Raw genomic sequence first — 21,055 nt, forward strand, 5'->3', positions numbered from 1 at the left:
GACCCTACCATTGGAACCTTCTATTTTAAATTTTGATGAGGTAGATCAGCAGTTTTTGAAATACTCAACCCACCTGACACCAACAAACATGTCACCTCTCTTCCTCATTCTGATGCTTTCTTTGAACTTTAATCATGATCATGTCTACATGCCTAAATACACTGAGTTGCTGCCATGTGACTGGCTGATTAGATGATCGAGTTCAATGAGAAGTTGAACAAGTGTACCTACTAAAGCGGCCGATAAGTGTATGTATCTAATGAACCAAGGGGATTTGTGCTTTTGGGTCTTAGTAATTTTCTGTGAATAACATTAAAGCAAACAAATACACATTATAAAGCTTGCCTTTGCTTGTATATCTACTGACATGAGCACACAATCAACATCCTCAGACTACTATAAAGGTGCCACAATGCTTTAATGTGATTCATAACATTTTCACTAGTGATGCTCTGAAAATATTGAGCTTGAAGCTGCTTGATATAAATATCTGGTAAACAAGATGAGACAAGTACATATAGTAAATACACAATGCATTTCCAACAATGATTAGGCAGAGTGAGAAACTTAAAGGCAGCTGAGGGCTACAGTGACCGCAAGTGCCTCTCTCCAACTCAGAGTCATTTTCTCACAACATTTTGTCCTTTGTTAGGCATCGCTTGTTCCATAAGAGTCAGTTTTTCCATTGTCCAGTCTCAGCAATGCAAGTGGTCCATACTCTATATGGTTCTAAGGTGGTTGTTTTCAATAAAGCTCTCATGTTAAACAATAATACAGGGGTTTGAAAACAAGGATTTCTTTTTCAGAACTTCAGGTCCTGTTCTCTCTTGTTTACATCGATGATCGTTCAAATGAATTTGCTAAAGCAACACAAAAACTTTCAAATGATTGTCTTTTCATAAAATACATATTACACAGATTGACCAACCATACACACTCAGCACAATCATACATACACTCTTCACAGAGGAGAAAGCACTATTTAAGATGCCTGCAATGCTTAATATTGAGCAACAACTCTGTCGGTAAGACAGAACTAAAGATCAAAAAGAAGAAGAAGAAAAGGAGCAAAATACAAATAAACCAACAACAACAAAAATCAAAGTTTCGTCCTCAGGGTCCTGTTGTTATTGGAAGGAGAGCTGTGTGTCAAACAAAAGAGGAGAAGCCCGCGGTAGGTGCCTGAGCGGCACAGCCGAGGCTGCTGGGGGGCCGGTACAGGGTGCTGTGCTGGCTGGGGGGATCGGAGGACAGCAGGGAGGGGGTGGGAGTCCGGCTTCCCTTAGGCCTGAAGAGGGTGCCCTGGCCTTGGCACTGGGGCTGTGGTGACTGGGCGCTCTGGGGGAGGAGAGGGGGAAGAGGGGGCAGGGGGGGTACGGGTGGTGGGTGTTGTCGTGACTCTTGCTCCACCAGGGGCTCGGGCTGGGAGTAGCCGTATGCCGGTGGACGAGTGACGCCCTTCTGTTGTCGCCGCCAGGAGTTGTAGTAGGTGGGGTCGCTGATGTAGTGGTTAACAAAGGAGTGGGTCTTCTGCCGACTCTGATCCATTTCGTATTCGCTGTCGCTGCCCTGTCAGTCAACAGTTCAAAGTCACTTTGGCAAAAAATGAAGACAGTAAGCAGAACACGTGCTACGACGCTTACTACAGAGTATAATGACAGCTACATTTTCATGGTCTCAAATCAAGGCTAATTCTATTTACAGTATTGTACAGCTGGTTGACAAACAACACAGTAGCTACTGAGTCACGGCACAGCAGGACATATCTATTGACAATGGGAAATCTATGAATCCATGTGCATTTCTATGGGCCAGATAATCACTTCTATTGAGAATCTTTGAGATGTAGAAGCTCACCGATAGCTGTATGGAGTACAAACATGATACATGTAAACAAGTGTGTCCTAGAATTAGAGAAAGATAATGTTTACAGAATTAATCTCCTTTTCTTGTAACACAAAACCATCAGGCAAAAGCTTGTCTGAGTGAATCCTCTTGTTATTCTGCTACATGTATTTGTTTAAAAAAAAAATAGTAAAAGCCTCCCACAGAAAGCATTATACATTTGGCACATTTGTGTGCCTGATGAGCACTTGCTCATCTACTGCTCTATTGAGACACTGTAGCTCAACAGATGTTGAAGCACCATTTATTTGCACAAGTGTCAGGTAAACAGTGGGAGGCTACGCAGAGGAAAAGAATAACACCAGCCTGCGTCTCCTGGGAGATCTGTTTTTCTCAAACTGGGATGAACAATGTTTTGCCTGTGCAGGTACCAGACAAATTGGCCAGGGAGACACAGCGCGGGTGTGGGAAGACAAATGTTCAGAATCTGCTACAATCGGCTTCTCTGCCAGTTGTAGGTACCATCCCTCATCACTTCAAGCCTCCCATCTCCTCACTGGGCCAAACTATTCTATGCACACACTCATCATATTGCGAGCTGAGACATGGAAGCCAAGATTAACAATTTCTATTTGACAAAAATTAATTAGTTGTGAAGATATTTCAGCACACGCGAGGCACGGGAACCGGCTGTGTATTCCCCTGCCATGAAAGAAATCAGTATTAAAAGATCCAGAAACATCAGCCATCACTGCACGACGCTAACAGAGGGTATTTAATTTTGAGGTGATCCACTTGAGGCAGATATTGCTGCAGAATGTCATTAATTTATCGTCACAAATGCTGCTTCATAATTAGACAGCTGTCTTGCTTCTGCATCTAGCAAAGCGGTGACTGTGACAAGCTGAATTGAGTTTATCAAGAGGATAGTTGCCAAGTGTAACAAAAGAACAGAAAGTTGAACCAGAGAAGTTTTTTTTTTTTTAACTTTAAAAAGGTTACAGCTTTGCCCTGAGGATTTTCTCCGTGAGAAATTTAAACAGTTGAATTTGACTTTTTAATTTAAGTTCATTGCTTATTCCAGACGCAGGGTCGGGCATAGACTGTAAGCCTGGGTCAGCGCTTACCTGCGAGTCAGATATCTCCGAGGGTTTTTCAGTCAGACTGCTGCTTTCTGCTGGGATCAGGTCATTATACTTAGTGCTGACATCCTCATCTGAGTAGTGCAGACTTCCAGGACTTGGTCTTGGAGGAGAGCTGAATTTAAAAAAAAGAAATAAAATGCATTAAGAAAAGTAGAGAGTTAAGAAGGAGAGTTATAAAAGCAAGAAGATGATAAAGAGCTAATGTTATATAAGAAAAAAGAAGTTTCTTTTGATCATAATTGCATTCTCCGAACTGATTTTCTTAAGCTCTCACTTTTTTTTTTTTCGTTCGGGAGTAAAAAGCTGTGTCAATCCTGTGACTGACACCACAGAGACAACTAAAGAAAGCCACCAAAACAGTTCTAAAAATGAAGCTTCAGAAGCCACAGGGTGTTCAGTGGGAACAACATGAATAGATCCAGCACAGACTTATTGATTATGAAAAAAAATGATTCAGACAAGCACAGCATGGGTTATTTGTGCATTCCTGGAAGCCACTACATTAGGCAGGACAGAGATTAGAATTGATCTTATACTTTTGCTATTCTTTTCTAATCTTTCAAAGTGTTTGTGGAAGTTTGGCAGTGGACTTGTGCCAACCTCATGAACAGAATTTATGCAAAAAAGAAAAAAGATCATGAAGATCATGAAAGCACTCTGTGGCGATTAGAGCTGAATTAATACACAGAGCGACTCAATCAGAGTTTTAGACTTCCTGCAGAAAAGCTGGGTAACTAAGCGTGGACTTGAGCTTTGTGAGCATTAAGAAGTTCTCATACAGTATGAATGCAAGTCAAGTAAAAAAAGAACTCCTTAACTTCTTTCGGCTCCAGTCATTAAGTCCATGAAGTGAAGCAGAGAGAAACATCTGTGCAGACAATTATTTTTCTCCTTCTGCTGTAATGACTACTGCTGCGTTCAAGGTCTGCTGAGATTGAATTGGATGGTCTGAAAGCCAAAACTGGACCACTACCCTCGCATCACTGCGCTACATCAGTGGGCTCAGTATGCATCTCAGGCTAATACATTAAAAGAAGGGTTTGCTCAGTTGGTTTCAGAAAAAGAGACTAACGAATTGCATAAACTAGACACTGCATGAAAGTAAATGTTTAAATGATCTGAAATGGAAAATGTATGTGGGGGCAGAATAGACAAGCATAAAATGCTGTGATGTCAAGTGGAATATTAAGGCATAAAGAAGGCAACCTTGACAACCTCTCCAAAAAAAAAAAAAAGTTAATATGTACACACAGGCGCTAAATCACCAGGAATGCCAAGAACAGGCTTAGAAGACACAACATGACAACGGCCATGAAAAGGTTGACACAACAAAGGGATATCTCCTCTGGGTTAAAGGGGATGACGTGAGGGGGTGGACTGTGGAAAAAAAAAACTACATTAAGACAAGGTTGAACCAGACATAAAAAGGATGGAGCCATGTGAGTGTAGGGGAGGAGGGGCAATAGATTCTGAGCTTTGAATTATTTAGGAGCACTGTATTTATCCCCCTCGCCTTATCTGTCTAATTCATCCTTCTTTCCTTCACCCTTTCAAATATCCCACAGGGAGCTCTTCTGCTCTTCCTCCCTTAGTCTACAGATCATTAACAAACAGTACGGTACCAGTTTGGAGCTCTTCAAAGAGAGGGAGCTACTCAAGGCTCTTTGATCCCCTTGGCCTCCTTGGTCAAGGAGAAAATAACAGATTCCTCTGCCCTTTAGTGCACCCCTAACACATTCCACCACAATGTGCACACTAATGTGCAAAAAAACAACATCTATTTTAGTGCTGTGACAAGAAGCAGACGCTGAAGCACCATCCCCCAAACACAACCAACTGACCATTCCTCCAGCCCTGACCTATGTCTACACACGTGCTTATCATGCTGCAGCGTTTGGGAAATTCTATTTATCTCATGTTTGCATAATCATTACCAAAGACACAGCCTACCAAAGTCCTGCTGACATTATTCTGCGTCGTGATAGCCTGCGTAGCACTGCGTGTAAGAGAACCTCTGCACTCATGCCCAAAAATAAATAGTCGGTTCTGTCTCATAAGTCTTCTTTATGTTATTTCCTGCTGTCTTTTGGATTACCTGGAATAACAATTACATTTTTTGTTTACAAAGTCTGTTTCAGAACTCTGCATTTGGGTCTGCAGCCCGCGATCCATGACAGTCCTTGCCTAAAGCTTTGATGAACAGACAAAGAGGTTTTGAATGTTAATTAGCCAGTATTGTGCTTTCCCCCAATATGTATTTTTGCACCACTCAAACACTGAATATCAATGAGAGGAGATGAAGGAGGCTCAAATCACCAGCTGGTGCCCTCAAGGTTCAGTTGTTTTCACTCGCAACTGTTGAACTGTTGTTAAGGGAAGAGGGGAACACACAACAACAAATACTAATTCTTGTATATATTGTAAGTAATACAAAAACACTTGAAAAGGAAACGTGACAAAACTGACAGAGCAATATATCTGAGAAATGGAATATCTGCTTGCAAGCTTTAAAAGCAGTGGCCGTCGGTCATAATGCACACAGGAGGTATTTACGGTGATGCTGACTGACCGGGTATAGATGCCGTTTTTACGGCAAAAAGAGTTCTTCACAGAGAGGCGTCGGTTGTTCAGCTCCAGGGCTGGGAAGCGTCCCTCATCGAGCCGCACCATCTCTCCGTGCGTCAGAGGCAGCGACGTGCAGTTGGAGTGGTTGCCTGGACGGGGGTATGAGGATGACACTGTGTGGGTTGTGGAATGGAATAAATGAATCAAATCTAAAATACATTTCAATACCTTGGATTATTTTATCACTGTATTCGGAAAACACAATTTTTGACACACAAAAAAAGACTTGCACGGTCATTCTGTTAATGGTTTCTCCTTAATTTATATTTGCAAAACCTTGCTAAAGGTCAAAATGCTGTTTAAGTACAGGACAAGCTGAGGTAAATACCACTTAGTCAGGCCCAATGTTTAATACCGATTCCAGATAAAACAGCCTCCAGTTGGCAGAACAGGTTCACAGCTAGGAAAGCTGGGAAATGTTTGGGAGGGACTAAGAGGTCATCTTTGTGTCCTCACACACATACAGTCCTTGTCTGAGCTGGCCAACCCTGATAACCTTGGCACCATGCTGAACACTGGCTAAGCTAAAAAGTCAGTAGTAGGAGGCATTAGGAAGGCTTGCCCTGACTTTCACTTCTCCCCCAAACATTGCTCCCATCTGTCTAATGCGACTCTTGCGTGTCAGTCATAATGTATTAATAATAATACCAACAATACGGCTACTTACAATGATTAACTTCCTGTACCATACCCTTGCGTTTAAAGAAAATAATTGACTTGTTGATACAGTGATACAGGAGCAACCTTTGCTGTTGTTAAATAATTACTCTCAGTCTATCTAATGACCTGAGCATTAAATCACTGCCAAGCCATTTATTCCAGTATTGATCCTTGCTGCAGTAAAATACGAACAATAATATTTATTCATCTGCCAATTTCTGCTGTTCACTGATAACATTAACCCTCATCTTTCCCCTGTCAGCCAAACAACGGAGGGAAATCAAGGCCATTTGTCTAACTGTGTGAGCCTTTTTGCTCCCATTTAACAAGATAGACTTTGGATGCTGCAGTCATTAAAATGCAGCGCTCAGCAGACCTGTCTAAGAGGAAGACAAATTCCACTTGATTGCCTGGGTTGCAAACAGAGAGAGAGCCTGAGATATTAGCAGAGTTTAAGGTGTGTTTCATACCTGAGTCTGCTTTTTTGGTATACTTTTTACTCTGGCCTCGGATGATGAGAATGAAAATAAGGAGGAGGATAAAGATGAGTCCCACAAGAGCAATGACTACCAAGAACCACCACTCCTCATAGAAGGGAGACACTTTCTGGGCTGAAACCAAAATAACAGATATTAATATCTGATATTTAGCACAACACTGCGTAAGTCTTCATTTTATATTACAACCGACCTGATATGGAAGGGGACGGGGCACTGGGGGACCCGTAGCCATAGTCGTTGACGGCAATTACTCGAAAGTCGTAGGTGACCCCTTCTCGTAGCATGTCCATATTAAGCGTGTAGGATGTCACTTCTCTGGGAATGTCTTTGATGAGAATGTCCCACAATCCTTCATCTAAAGGCAAAATAAGAAAATCTGTGAATAAAATTAAAGTGTACGGTGGACAGATTAAAACTCAAACAACATGTATGTTTGTAATTGGCCCACCAGATGGTCTGGCCTCTATGACGTATCGCGTGATGGGTGCACGGCCTTGATCGCCACTTGTCCAATGCAGTGTGAGAGCTGTGCCATATCGAGAAATAAAGGGTTCTCCTGGAGGGCCTGGAGCTCCTGAGAAAACAAGAACGGTGGATAAAAAATGACAAGGGAGTCCTCAAAGGATTTGATTACTGACACTGTAATAAAGAAAAGCTATAGCATCCCACCTTCTCCGGGTCCAGTGGTGATGTTGGCCTCAACCTCGGGGCCGTAAGTGAGAGTTTTGGCCCGGATGCGAAAGTTGTATGTGACACCATCGGCCAGGTCTTTGATCTTCATCCACTGGGGAGCACTGCCCTTCACATCTACTGTCACTATCTTACTGACACCTGGAGTGCGAGGAGAGGAGTCTGTACAGGAAACACTAAGACTCTAGATACTGCTTTCTACAAGCGACAAAGAGCCAAGCTTTGTGCATAAGCGCAGACATACAGTCACACACAAGACCAGATAAACTCACTGTCAGAGACCAGGAAAATATATTTATTGCTTTATCTAGCTTAACTCTTGGTCGATTAGCAGATAGCCACAGGACCACAGCAGCTCAGCGTTCCACCTCTGCTCCCAATTACTCGACAATCTGGTTCAGGCAACTGCATTTAGCTGGCTGTTAACCATGTTGCTCTCACTGAGGGTAAAAACTGTACAACACTCCAACATATTTTATCAGCCATGCCATATATGTTACTGCAGGGCCTACACTCATCTGTAACAAATTAGAGCATAAGCTTAAGCAGCGCAGGTCAAAAAAAAAGAGTGTGGTTAAGAGGCTTGAGGTCGTAAATCACTGCGTGAGAAAAGCAAGCTGAGGAATGTCAAGCAATGGCAGAGTTGTTAGGTTCCAGGAGTTTCTCACCATCAACTGGAGTGCAGGGCTCATAAACCAGGCGGTAGCCCTCAATGATGCCGTTGGCCTGCTTCGGCTCTCCCCAGGACACGTTGACCGAAGTGGTGGTCAACTCGCTGAAGTGCACGTAGCTCGGAGCACTTGGCGCTTTTGTCAAAGAAAGTGGGAAAAGTTGAGATGTTAATATAACAGTCGTGAGATGAAACCATGTATACAATGAAGACTTGGTCACAACACTGCAAAGTACTGACCAAGAGATGTCGGTGAAGTAAATATGAATAGTTTTCTTTAAAAACATTTTTTATTAGTTACTTGTGCTTTTTCCTTCAAAGCTACACTGGCAACAAAAAGTTTTGGTTTTTGGATCAGCAAATCAGTGAAATCCATGGGCAGTGCTTAGTGTCTACAGCCAAGAAGAACATTTGCCAAATTCATAAAAGACAAGCTATGCAAATTGAATACTAGGACAGTTCAGAAAAAAAATAAATAAAAAGAATAATCAGCAGAAATTAAATGTTGCATGTAATTCAAAAATTTGGGTACCGTGAAAGAGGACCAAACAAAGTCCTGCACAGCAGTATAGGCAACTAATTCCCCCAAACCCAAAAGAAGACACTGAAGTGACACTAAAATTCATTCTGTGACCTTGAACAACAGCTTTGAGAAATTTGAGTGCTGAACCAACCCAGATCCAGCTAAGTGTCAGGATTTAGACACAATTCTGCATAAAAATCACAAAAGCTTGTGTTGGCTCACTTCCCAGTACCCTGTTGTGTGAGGAGCCAAAATTCCTGCCTGTGTTTTTAAGTTCTCAGCACTTTGTACCCCTTGCCAATGTCACAGCCTTCAAGGGGGTGGGAGAGACGTGAGAAATATACACTGTAAACCATTCTCTGCAGAAATCGCAGAGGAGGGACTTTCACTAGCTTGTAAACACAGACATCTTTGTGCAGTTGTAGCCAAAAAATACTAATCTACATGTGTCCCCCGCACTTTGTATTCTTTTCTCCCCTGCTGTCATTAGGCTGCTTCCCCCATGGCTTGTCCAGTAGGATGTGCCAAAAAGATCTCTAATACTACATCTCACAGAACAAAACTGTTCAGTGAGAATGTTTCCTGCTGAATAGGAGGGAAAGCTTTTATGTTATTTGTCTTAAAGCTATAGAAACACAATGAGTCAATATGAAAACACCTTTTGTATCGCTCTACTCTTCAAAAGCTTTGAAAACCATGTATCCACCGAGCGATGTGGTTAAATAATGAGCAGTCTCGTTGTGCAGATGACAAGGGGAGGGGGGATTAACGAAAGATAAAGAGGAATAAGATATATAGATCCAAAGACTGCAAAAAGCACGATGCTGCAAGATAAATCCCTCTGGTCTTTTGAAGGATCACTGTAATCTTTCTGTCCACGTCTGGATTTTGCGTGACTCACCTGCTTGCTGAGTGCGCCCTCTGGTGGGCAGGGAGCGGGGCCCATCCCCTGCAGCGTTGAAGGCTGCCGCACTGATCATGTAGGTGGTGTATCCTGTCAGATTTTTAAGCTTCACCCCAAGCTCTGGCAGGAACAGGGTACGCAGGCGCTCTGTCTCATTTTGGAGCTGAAACTCCCAAAAATAGATCTGGAAAGAAAATGAAAGAGTTTGGGATTCATAAGGTTTTCAATGAAAAAATATAAACATGGACATAAATACACATTATTGATACCTTGTAGCCCTGTATGTCTCCATTCTGGGCATCCAGAGGAGGTGGGTCCCACGTAACATCCAGCTGTGTTGCTGTTGAGGACTGGACCACCACATTTTGCGGAGGGGCTGTTGGGACTAGATAAGGGCAGGATTTAAGTAATTGAGCTATTATGTGATATAACTGCTAAAAATTGAATAAAGATAAAGGGTAAGTAGTCTTGCAGACTTGCTGCACAGAGAGAAAAGAAACATACCCGCCTCTCCAACAAACACTTCCTGTGGTGCACTGCTAGGACCCTCCCCCACTGCATTATACACACTGAGACGAATCTCATAGCGTTTGTGTTTACTCAAATCTGCAAGCAGAGAACCCATAGCAGTGTTTTAATAGAACAGTTAGGATGAAAGAGTAATAAGAAGTTACTCCGGTGAGAGACAGTCACAGTGATGCCCGTGGCAGAACAATGGAGTGCGAGAATTAAGAAGCATACTGATAAAAAGATGAGGTTGTTGTGGGGACGTGGAAGATTTGTCAGTGATTAAAAAGACGGAACGCATGCTGAAATAATGACAGGGAAGCTTGGAGAGATTAAAGTCATTTGCACACAGTAAGAAACCGCGGTGGTCCCTTAGTGGCTACAGATGAGTGGGAGGATGGAAGGCACACTTGCTGTAAATTAGTATACAAATGGCATATTTTGTGCAAATAAACTTTCACAGATGACATGCAAACAGATGGAGGGTAATGGAAGAGAGGGGCATAAAGAGAGATACGCGACTTACTATCGAGTTCATACTGGGTGAGCGAGGATTCACTCAAGTTCCTGACGCTGTAGGGAGCTGGAGTTTAAATAGGAAAATAGGGAGGAATAAAAGCGGGTTTAGAAAAATGGCAAAGAGCGCATTTCTGTTTATATTTTTTGGATCGCCTGCAGCATTCGGTGATGCTAAAGCAGCATAATTAAGTGAAGGTATTTAAATAACAGGCAAAAGCTTTCAAAAAGTAGCTAACTCACCAGTAAGATCAGCCCAGTTGGTTGAGGGACTGTTGACTGTGCGGACAGTGAAGCTGCGTACTCTGTCATAGTGTAGCTCCCTGTACCTGACTCTGAACCCCAACAAGACTCCATTTATATGGTCCTCAGGAGGAGGCTAGGAGGAGAGGAAGTCTGCTTAATGTCCAACATTAATGATGGCCAATTAATATTAGTTTCTATTCTATTATCCTTTGCAAAATAAAAGAAAGGAAAAGCCTTTTCAAGCTACCAACCTACCTGCCATCTGACCAGTACAGAGGTGGTGGTGTGGGGTGTAACAGACAATATTGTTGGTGCTTTGTCTGGAGCTAGAAAAGATAAAAAACCAACAACATTGTGTTACCAGTTCAGCATAGCTGTGGAAAGCGATACGGCGTTCAAACAGTGTGGTGGAGAACAGCTCGACAGTAAATACACATACTGTTGACGTAAAGTATTCACTGCGATAATTCAAAGTCAAAGCTTAAATGTAAAGGCATGCTTTTGCAGTTAGAAACTCAATGGAAAAATCAATAGATAATGTCTCTGTGGTGCGTGCTGGGTTAGTCACAAATTCTTACCATCCTGTAGCGTAGTGATGGCTTCACTCTCCTCACAGTATTCACTGTCTCCAATGTCATTGGTGGCTTTAACACGGAACTGGTAAGAAGTAAATGGCTTTAACCTTGAGGGAGAGAAGAAGGCATGTATATGTCACACAGAGCTACTAACAATAATAAGGGTATTAAAGCAGACTTTTATGTTTACCTGTCCACTATATAGGAGTTTGTTTCATGACTGACTGATGCAGAGTGAACAGTCCAGTTGCTGTCTGGAAGCTCTCTGTACTGGACTGTATAGTAACGAACTGGGGACAAGCCATCGCTGCCTGGTTCCCATGACAACAGCACTCTACGAGCCTGGACTTCCTCTTGAGGCACTGTGGGACGGCTCGTGGGCTGGGGTCGAGCTAAAGGGCACAGACAGACACACACGGTCCCTCTCAGCCTTAATATTTAGAGGTGGATCATTTAAATAATACATTTTAGCTGCAGCATTTTACACTAACCTCTCTTCTCTGTTGTGACCACCAGAGCCTCAGCAGCCTCCCCCCAACCCTTGCGTGTTTGAGCAGTGAGCCGGAATACATAAACCATCTCTGGTTTCAGTCCTGTTGCTGTGTACTGTCGTGCACTGGGGCTCAGCACATCTACGGTGGCAGCATTGCTATTTGAAGAGTTTCTTCTGAATGTGATCTGATAAGCTAAGAAGACAAACTCATATCAAAATAAAGTCGTGCATAAAAAGGGATAAGCAAGAAGAACAAATTTGCTCCAGTGCAAAATCAAACCAGAGGAGATGTGGAAATTTGAAGGGAAATTCCACTCTTGGTCAAAAAAAATTTTTTTAATCATGGCTTGAGACTTAAGGCTCTTCCCCCCCCTCATTTTTATGAAATTTAATTTGGGACACTCCAGAACTGAAGCTGAGCTGTAAGTTTTTATTTTTCCGTTTAATTTGTCTTTTTTATTTTAGCTGATTTTCATCTTCTCGTATATTTTACTCATTTTACATCCCATTAATTTGTGTCTTTTTATTGCCTTCTATGTCTTTTATACCTTTGCTTAATGTCTTTAATATATCATTCACTGCCCTTTATAACTCCTACATATTGAAAGCTGTTATAAAAATAAAATTCCACTGCCTTGACCAGCCTTGACTTTCTCTCCCAATGCTATCAAAGTCTATAGTAGAAGTTCTGCTTATTGTAAACTCACCCAGTATAATTCCATTAGGCTGTGCAGGAGGTTGCCAGATAAGCCTAACAGAGGTGGTTCTGACTTCTGGGAACAAGATGCCAACTGGAGGGCCTGGTACTGTCACAGCAAATGAAAAATCATTAGCCAAGAATATCATACACAACAGAAATCCAGTGATTTAAGAAAAGCAAATGTATACATTTGAAAAAGAACATTATTGATATTACATTTGTTTAGAGATGAAACATAAAGAGCTTCAGCTACAGCAGAAAGGTTAAAGTTGCTTGGAAAAGTTAATTTACCATCATCCAAAGTCCTCTCTAGAATGGACGGTGAGCTGCACCTTCCGTCTCCGATTCGTGTGAAGGCTAATACCTGGATCTCATAGAGCACATACTTGCCCAGACCAGTTAGCTGGACACTATGACTGGTGTTTCCCTCTACTGTCCAGAAATCTGGAGCTGTGTCTGAGTCCTTCTCCTTATAAACGACCTGAAAGATGCAGAATATTTTACATAATGACTTTAGGAGTATTAGCACTTAGAAGCACATTATTTATATGAATTTTACTCTGAAATCTGTTTCAATTTCAGACAAACAGTCAGAGCTGTTACCTTATAGCCCAAGATGAGTCCATTGCGATCAGTCTCTTGGACCTCTCCCCACCGCACCAATATGCTGCTGGAGGTGGTGGCGAATGCTGAGACATTGGTGGGGCCGCTGGAGGGGACTGCAGCAGAAGATAAAGGAGGACATTTAAAAGGCTTCAATGACATTTATGTGATTTATGTTGCCATAGAATATTTATTTTCTCACCAGACTCCCTTGTCCTGCAGTGGACTGGCTGACTCCATGGTCCAGAGCCAATACCGTTGACGGCCTGAACTCTGACCTCATACTCTGTCCATTCTTCCAAGTCCTCTATGGTGAACTCCCTCTCTAGGCGGTCCATTATGACGTGAGAAAGGACCCCCCCTTTAGTTCCGGCTTTGGCGTACTGGATGCGATACCCAACCAGATCTGGATTGCCATTGTACTCCCACTCTGGAAGAGGCTAAGATGATTTTTTGTTGTTGCTGTTTTTATATCCACAGTTCAAGCAAGATCAATAGAAATTTCATCATAATTGACAGTAGGTACAAAGTGTTGCCAGAACAAGAAGAATTCGTTTGAATTGCAGGGATTAGCTTAGATTTTAAAATGCGATAATGTTTTAAGAAAACTGTAGAACTTTAAATCAGGAACTACAGGTTCATATTTAGGCTACAAGTCTTGAAAAGCAATTAAAATGTAGTTGCTTAGCAGGGCATAAATATAGCTTTTCGGATTTTTAAAAATATATTATTACTGAAATGCAACAATATTCTTCCAATCAAATCAAATCAAATCACTTTTATTGTCACATCACATGTGCAGGTACATTGGTACAGCACATGTGAGTGAAATTCTTGTGTGCAAGCTTCACATGCAACAGAGTTGTGCACTTTCACTTAACTTTGTCTGTCAGTACTAATAAGATTAACATAGATCAATTATTTGAGAATAGTAGCTCTCACCAGCACTTGCAAACAATTGATGTTTGCAAGTGCTTAAGTGCACTGAACATAAGGAGCTGTAGTTTTTAAATTAGCGCAGTCCTGATTCATAGATGCTTCTATGCCACAGCCATGAAGTGAGCCACAAAATTTTTACGACAGTTTAACACTCAGCTTGTGAAAGGAGGTCACGATCAGTGAGCTATGTCATCAATTTGTAGAGCCTATTACCCAGCTGACACCTATTTGCTGGTATATCTACCTTTTTTAATCCTTTTAAGGAGCTGCAGGAACGCCACGAGTCTCTGTGTCTCGGTGCTTAGTTGACACCGCGGTGACGCAAAGAGAACCTCGCTGACACAGAAATTAGCCATAACCAAGGACATAGTGCATGTGGCTTTCTGAACCATCGTAAATATCATCTCCTTTATTTATTCATCATATAAGAGAATCCAGAGAAGAGCAGCAAAACATTAAAAAGGTTTCTAAACTAAGGCTTTTGAAAACAGGTTTATTTATTTTAAACTGTCAAAGTAATCATTTTATTGCAAACTTTTTATTATGTGATTTTTTCCCCACGATTTTTATGGGACCGTAAAATGTAAATGGATGGATGAATTTTTATGTCCTTCACCAAAATCAGATTTTTACAAAGCTTATCTTAATAATTTTAACAACCCAAGGGCATTTTCCCAATTCTGTCTTATCCCAACCATACTTTCCAACATTTCCAGAAGAAAAAAAAGTAATTTAAAAATAGCCTTTACATGGTGCATGCAAAAACATGCTAAAATCTACATATCCAAAATTGAGTCCTGACCTAATAATATCTGATGAAACTCAATAAACTTCAGACTAACTGAATTGGGACCAATGTGAAATGAAGGGTGGCTTACCACCCAGCGAAGCCACAGGCTGGTCTCACTAGCTGTGCGCAGGGTGACATTTGCTGGGGCAATGTCTGGAGGGGCCTGCAGGGTCTGGATCTTTCTGGACGGCTGACTTGGAGGACTTGTGCCCACGATGTTTACCTGACGCATTCGGAACCTGCAACAAAGGAAGCCAGATAACTGTGGATAACAGTGTGGATAAACTGGTGTTGATTATGATACAGAGGATTAGAACTGATCTGTTACAGGTCTGATGAAATGGGGCTTTAATGATGTCCAAAAACAAAGTCGGTCAATGTAGCAAAAGGGAACAGGATCTTTTTATGAGCAGAGTTAAAGGCTAAAATAATTCCTAATCTAACATTAGACAGGAGAGACAGTTTCTGTGTGTGGAGGGTGCGCAGTGGTTTGATGCGTGTGCACTCACCTGTAGAAAGTATAAGGGTTCAGGTCCAGAACCTCCAGTGATCTAGCATCAGGTTCATTAGCCAGCTGCTGAACCATTAGCCACTCTTCATTCTCTCCAATTATACCAATCTAAAATGCATAGGGAAATGGAGTGGTATCAGCAGCTGAACAAATGAAACAAAAATGACAGTTCAACCTAAGCATGAAAATATAGATAAATACAATAATCTTAAAATGTCTAACTAAATCATACCTGAGCTTCAACCTGCCAACAGGAAATGGATGTTTTGCCATCATAACCAGGTTTGAACTGGAGAGTGACAGAGCGGGGGCCGATGTTGGAGATGGCTAAATTGGTTGGAGGGCCAGGTAGCTCTGTAGTGAAGAATTGAATGAACACTTGAATAGTAGTAATTGAATTGTTCATAGAATTTAGAGGTTGCTGAACAGAAATCCGCTCAGTAAAATTACTATTCTAGTGTCTACCGAGTACTAATCGTTAAACTACTCAGTAAAGGCCTGACCTGGGGGTACACCAGAGGAAATAGTGGAAGCAGAGAGCTGGCCTTGGCCCTTGGAGGTCATGGCTGCCACCTGGATGGTGTAAGTAGTGAGAGGAGTGAGCCCCGTAACCTTGTACTCCTGAGTCAGGTTGGGCAAATAATGGGTTACTCTGGTATTTGTCCTGTTGAACTCCTCCCAGGAGATGCGATAACCTGAAAGTGGTGGGGAATTACCAGACAGTTACGCAGTAATTTCAGTTTTATGTCTTGGTGACTTAAAACAGTGGACAACGCAAAGGGACATAATCATGTTATATATTCATCTTTAATGGTTACCTGTGAGAATACCATTTTTCTCTTGTGGCTCCTTCCAACTAACTTTTAGAGAGGTGTCCAATATGTCAGTGAAACTAAGGTGTCCCACTGCACCAGGGGCTATAAAAACATAATAAAAACAAGTAGCGTATGAGTAGGACAACAGCCTGGCACATAATGATCTTTAAATACCAACATAACTTCCTGAACAGGGACACATACTATCCTCATGTGTGCGTAACCGCTGAGGCGGACTGCGGGGACCGTCTCCTGGGGTAGTGAAGCATAATACTGAAGTGTAGTATTCTGTGAACCTTTTAAGGCCTGCTATATAGCCAATGTGAACGCTGTCCTGAAAGTTGGGGCGCACTGTAACCACAGCGACTTCGTTGGGCCGACTTGGTTCCCAGGCCAAAAGCTGGGAATTGAATAACAGGAGATGTTATTGTGGACATTTTGGGTACCAAAGATTTTTTTAGGATTTATCAAGTGAGTTAAAAAAAAATCTGACTGATAGTGCTTGTATACTGTAACAACAATGCCCTTCTTGACCACCAGAGTGCACCAGTTTACAGAAAGGAGCTGCTCACCTTATATCCCTGGTTGATTCCATTGATAAACTGCGGGCTCGGGGCAGTCCAGGTAAAGCGCACAGTAGTGGAGTTGACAGCCTCGGCTTGTACATTTCCTGGTGGCACAGTGGGCACTGATCCAGAGGAAGTAAAAAAAAAAAACATTAAGAGGTGCAGGCAGAGTGAAAGATTAAGGTAGAGGGAGAGAGGGGGCAGACAGATAAGCAAAGGAAGAGAGAAAAATGGGAATAGTGATGAGACATGGAAGGAAAAGCCTACAAGAGGCGCTTTCAGACCAACCTCATTTAGAGCGTGAGAATCAGGCTCAGGGAATTTTTTATTTTTGCTCATTTGGGGAGGTAAGAACATGCCAATCACACCGGGTGTGAAAGCAGTTGCCTCAGGCAGCTTCCAGGTGAACCCTGCAGCAATTTGTTTGAAGCGAGCATGCCACTCTGATGTAACACCGGAAAACAGTCAGGGAGTTGCACATTAATGAAGCTGACTGGCCGGTACTGGTCCTCCTGTCCTTGTGCATTTCCTAATTCTCTTGTATTGAAATTCAGAGCATAACCTGCTCTTCTGCTCTTCTGTCTTTAATGGCACGAATGATGGAAACATCCAATTAACGAGAGCTCAGCTAAACATGTTCACTGTTCGTGTTCACTAACAATGACACAGATGATGAAACCATTTTTACATTTTTTGCAAGTGAAGAGAAAAGGGAAATAAAATTGCGACATATGCTATACTTTCCAGGTTTCATAGTTTTGCTAATTCGCCACAGCACGGTTGTGCTTCTCCACACATTTGTTTAATTGCAGATGCAACGGATTCTGAGCTGGAATCGATCATTAACTGGCTAATTGATCAGACATTACACAAAATGTGTGCACAAATCTTTCAAGGTTTTAAGATTAGTTGTGCCAGACAGATTCCCTCATTTCAAAATAAAAGTTTGTCGTTAGACAAAACAAAGCGTTCAAAGAGACAGCTTGTATTCATCTCAAAGACACATGTAGGGCTCATTACACAAATGAACAATATTTATACAAAGGGCTATGTATGGAAGAATGCAAAGAGGAAACTGAGGGAGAAATGAGAAAGCACTTGAAGAGCAGTGTTTCTTAAAATAAACAAAAGGCATGTGCTGCTGAAGCTGCGCAATTATAATCATAACTAAGACAGACACAAGAGCTCTGTGTATTTATTTCCATACTATAGGAACAAACTAAGAGCCTGCTCTCACTCTCTTTTACGCTACCTGACATTTAGACTTGAAAAGAGTGTAACAGACTAGTAATGCAAAAACCCAAGCGCCTGTAAAATCCAAAGAAGTCAAAAATAACTTCTGAATTTTCCTTGGATAACTGTTTCTTAGCAGGAAATGGAACATATGATGAAATGTGAACCCTCCCAGTTTTCTTATGGATGCTCAAGGGAATATTTATTGAGTATGGTGCAGAGATCTCTGTTCATGTAATGGATTTACCACGACAGGCATCCAGAGATATGTGTTAAGCCTGTCAGAGCTTTATATACAAGTTAAAGGAATTTAAAATCACATTCAACGTCAGCACAGTGCATCTGAATCAGAAGGCATTTGGTAAAGTATAGAAGGAAGATTTCTAGACATACTGTCATCTACGGATTGACCTTGACTGGCAGCAATGATGACATCTTTAAATCTTAAAGTAAAAACTCAGATTAACCTTTCAACACGCTAACACAAAAGCTGGAATCTACAAAAAGTCAGCATGTTACTGTGTTACAACGTCACGTTGGAAAAAAACATGAAGCCAGATTTCCGAAAGCTAAATATCTAAAAGCTTGTTCCCTTCAGATCTGCTGCCACAAAGGCAAAAACAGATTTTGCTAATTTGACTTTTATCCTCTGAAGATTTTGAACAGACAGGGAAACAAGAAGCCTAAGGTGTTGGAATCAGTAGGCGTGTCGAAATATGTAGCTGTATGACACCGGGGAAAGTTCACAATATGTGTTCTAATTACACTACTCAGCATGTACAATGAGAAAAGAAGCCAACCGAGACAGGTTCTCTCTGCAAAAATCAAAAGATATGTCACATATCTGACACTCATCATCACTCGATAGTTTATATGCAGAAACAATTAAATCTGTGCTGAGAAAAACAACCAAAGTCTTTGGGCTGTCAAAATAAAGGTTATACTTATGGAGACTGGGATGTCTGTAATCAGTTAACCTAATCTCACTAACTGCATGTCTTTGGATTGTAGGAGGAAGTTTAAGTCCCTGGAGACAACCTATGCAGACATGAGGAGAACAAGCAAACTACCCATAGAAACATTGCCGATTCAAAACTACAACCCTCTTTGGACCTTGTTGTGAGGCAACAGTGCTAATCATAGCGCTGTTCCTGCTGCCACTACAGTATAACATATTATTATTATAATAAAAACCAACCAACCAACCAACAAACAAACAAACAAACAAAAACATTCTAAAATAAAAAAAATAAGGACAAATGCAAAAGTCTGGAAACTATGAAACTATGAAAGTCTGAATAACAGCATGCATTTTAATGGGGCACTCAGTAAAAAAGACACACATTTTCAAAGAAAAACATATATATTTAAAAGGTAGTAAGCATGTGTTATGCATAACCATACAGAGATATGTGATAAAAATAAGCAAGGACAAAATTAATGAATCTAGATAAATCTCAAACCCCAAACTAAAAGTTAAGTAAAAGCCTGGCTGAAGTATATGATGACGCTTATGGGCTCATAGCTGCATACTGTGTTTATCGCAGCATTTATTAAGACTAAAAATAAGCAGCGTTGAAAGGAAAATAGCACTTACTTATGACTTGTCATGCCTTTTACAGACCTTTTTGCTGCTCTGTGCTGAATGCTGATTTATGATTCAAGATAGGAAACAGAAATAAAAAATGTAGTGGCTGTACTCTTTAAAATGTGTACACATCACCATTTCAGTGGTAAATAAAAAAATGAAAACATGATTGCATGATTGATAACTCTTAATTTGACATTAAAGAAAGATAAATGTGTCAAGTTTCACGTTTCAAGCTTAATTTTAAGTAAAAAGGGAAACTTTGAAACCCACAGCGTGATGCCTGCAGACAACGATTAACTTGAGCCCTGCTTTTACTATAATATTGTCTGTTTGCTACTCTCACCTCCTTGCAGAGTCCACTCAGTGACTTTGTGGCTGTAGGTGCCCCGGCCTGCTCCATTGTACGCTGCCACCTCAATCTCGTAGTTGGTCCAGATGATGAGGTCCTCCAGGAGCAAACTTGTTTGGTCTGGGTTTGTGATGTTTTTCATCTGACAATCAACTGGAAGCCCAGACAGACAGTACCTGAGAGCAGAGTAATTGAAGGATAGAGAAAGACAGAAAGACAAGGACCGCACAGACCATTCAATTCAGTTCAGTTTTATTTATACAGCAACCAAATCACAACAACAGTCGCCTCAAGGCACTTTACATTGTAAAGACCTTACAATAATAGAGAGAAAACCCAAAAAATCAGACCACCCTGTGACCAAGCACTTGGTGACAGTGGAAATGAAAAAAAAAACCCTTTTAAAAGGAAGAAACCTCTGGCAGAGCCATGCTCAGAGAGGGACAGCCATCTGCTGTGACTAGTTGGGGGTGAGGAAAAAAGGAGATTAATAACTATTAATTAAACACAAAGTGTTATATAAACAAATAGAAAGTGAAAAGAGGTGAGAAGAAGAAGAAATACTGAATCCATAATGGAAACCCCACAGTAGCCTAGGCTTATTGGAAGCATTCAGGCTCACCTGATCCAGTCCTAAGTCTAATCTTAAAATAAGAGAGGATGTCTCCTATATCCAAACTGGGAGCTGGTTCCACAGAAGAGGGGCCTGAAACATGAAGGCTCTCTCCCATTTTACTTTTAAATATCCACAAGTGTGTTAGGGAATATGAAGTAAACCAGCAGTCTGAGAGGGAAGTGGTTTTTCAAGGCGATATAGTACATGAGGTTTTTAGAATAAGATGGGGCCTGACTATTCAAGACTTTCTATGTGAAAAAAGGTTTTTAAATCAGATTCTGGATTTAGCAAGGACAACATGAAGACAATCTAAAATGGGAGAAAAATGATCTCTCTTTCTAGCCCTGTCAGTCCTCATGCTCCAGCATTCTGGATCAACCGAAGGCTTTCGGGGAGTAGACAGAACACAATAAACATATATTAGGATTTTACTGGCATTTTTT

The 21,055-nt window shown here is 41.4% G+C and overlaps 1 protein-coding gene across 6 annotated transcripts in view; it reads right to left on the reverse strand.

Annotated features, from left to right (window-relative positions):
* Positions 1–410: 410 nt before the first annotated feature.
* Positions 411–21,055, reverse strand: part of LOC102196955 (protein sidekick-2-like) — an 85,551-nt gene continuing 64,906 nt past the window's right edge. For 2 of the 6 annotated variants that reach the window (XM_013913894.1, XM_013913891.1), the window contains 29 exons: positions 19,991–20,172; positions 16,830–16,945; positions 16,462–16,657; positions 16,261–16,359; positions 15,946–16,137; positions 15,675–15,796; positions 15,441–15,550; positions 15,020–15,170; positions 13,405–13,642; positions 13,203–13,318; positions 12,891–13,080; positions 12,607–12,705; positions 11,898–12,092; positions 11,597–11,798; positions 11,410–11,513; positions 11,087–11,157; positions 10,829–10,964; positions 10,596–10,652; positions 10,067–10,168; positions 9,832–9,947; positions 9,560–9,746; positions 8,134–8,271; positions 7,445–7,627; positions 7,224–7,349; positions 6,966–7,130; positions 6,746–6,886; positions 5,560–5,728; positions 2,973–3,102; positions 411–1,569 (listed from right to left, as the gene is read on the reverse strand). In XM_013913894.1, the coding sequence (XP_013769348.1) occupies positions 1,150–1,569; positions 2,973–3,102; positions 5,560–5,728; positions 6,746–6,886; positions 6,966–7,130; positions 7,224–7,349; positions 7,445–7,627; positions 8,134–8,271; positions 9,560–9,746; positions 9,832–9,947; positions 10,067–10,168; positions 10,596–10,652; positions 10,829–10,964; positions 11,087–11,157; positions 11,410–11,513; positions 11,597–11,798; positions 11,898–12,092; positions 12,607–12,705; positions 12,891–13,080; positions 13,203–13,318; positions 13,405–13,642; positions 15,020–15,170; positions 15,441–15,550; positions 15,675–15,796; positions 15,946–16,137; positions 16,261–16,359; positions 16,462–16,657; positions 16,830–16,945; positions 19,991–20,172 (4,453 nt within the window). In that variant the 3' untranslated portion in view covers positions 411–1,149. Of the gene's footprint in view, positions 1,570–1,624; positions 1,864–2,972; positions 3,103–5,559; positions 5,729–6,745; positions 6,887–6,965; positions 7,131–7,223; positions 7,350–7,444; positions 7,628–8,133; positions 8,272–9,559; positions 9,747–9,831; positions 9,948–10,066; positions 10,169–10,595; positions 10,653–10,828; positions 10,965–11,086; positions 11,158–11,409; positions 11,514–11,596; positions 11,799–11,897; positions 12,093–12,606; positions 12,706–12,890; positions 13,081–13,202; positions 13,319–13,404; positions 13,643–15,019; positions 15,171–15,440; positions 15,551–15,674; positions 15,797–15,945; positions 16,138–16,260; positions 16,360–16,461; positions 16,658–16,829; positions 16,946–19,990; positions 20,173–21,055 lie in introns of those variants that run through there. The other 4 variants (XM_005745429.1, XM_013913892.1, XM_013913893.1 and 1 more) reach the window with 4 other exon arrangements.

This window comes from Pundamilia nyererei, unplaced genomic scaffold, assembly GCF_000239375.1.
Source record: "Pundamilia nyererei isolate P.nyererei 1_Seehausen unplaced genomic scaffold, PunNye1.0 scaffold00158, whole genome shotgun sequence".
NCBI lineage: Eukaryota > Metazoa > Chordata > Actinopteri > Cichliformes > Cichlidae > Pundamilia > Pundamilia nyererei.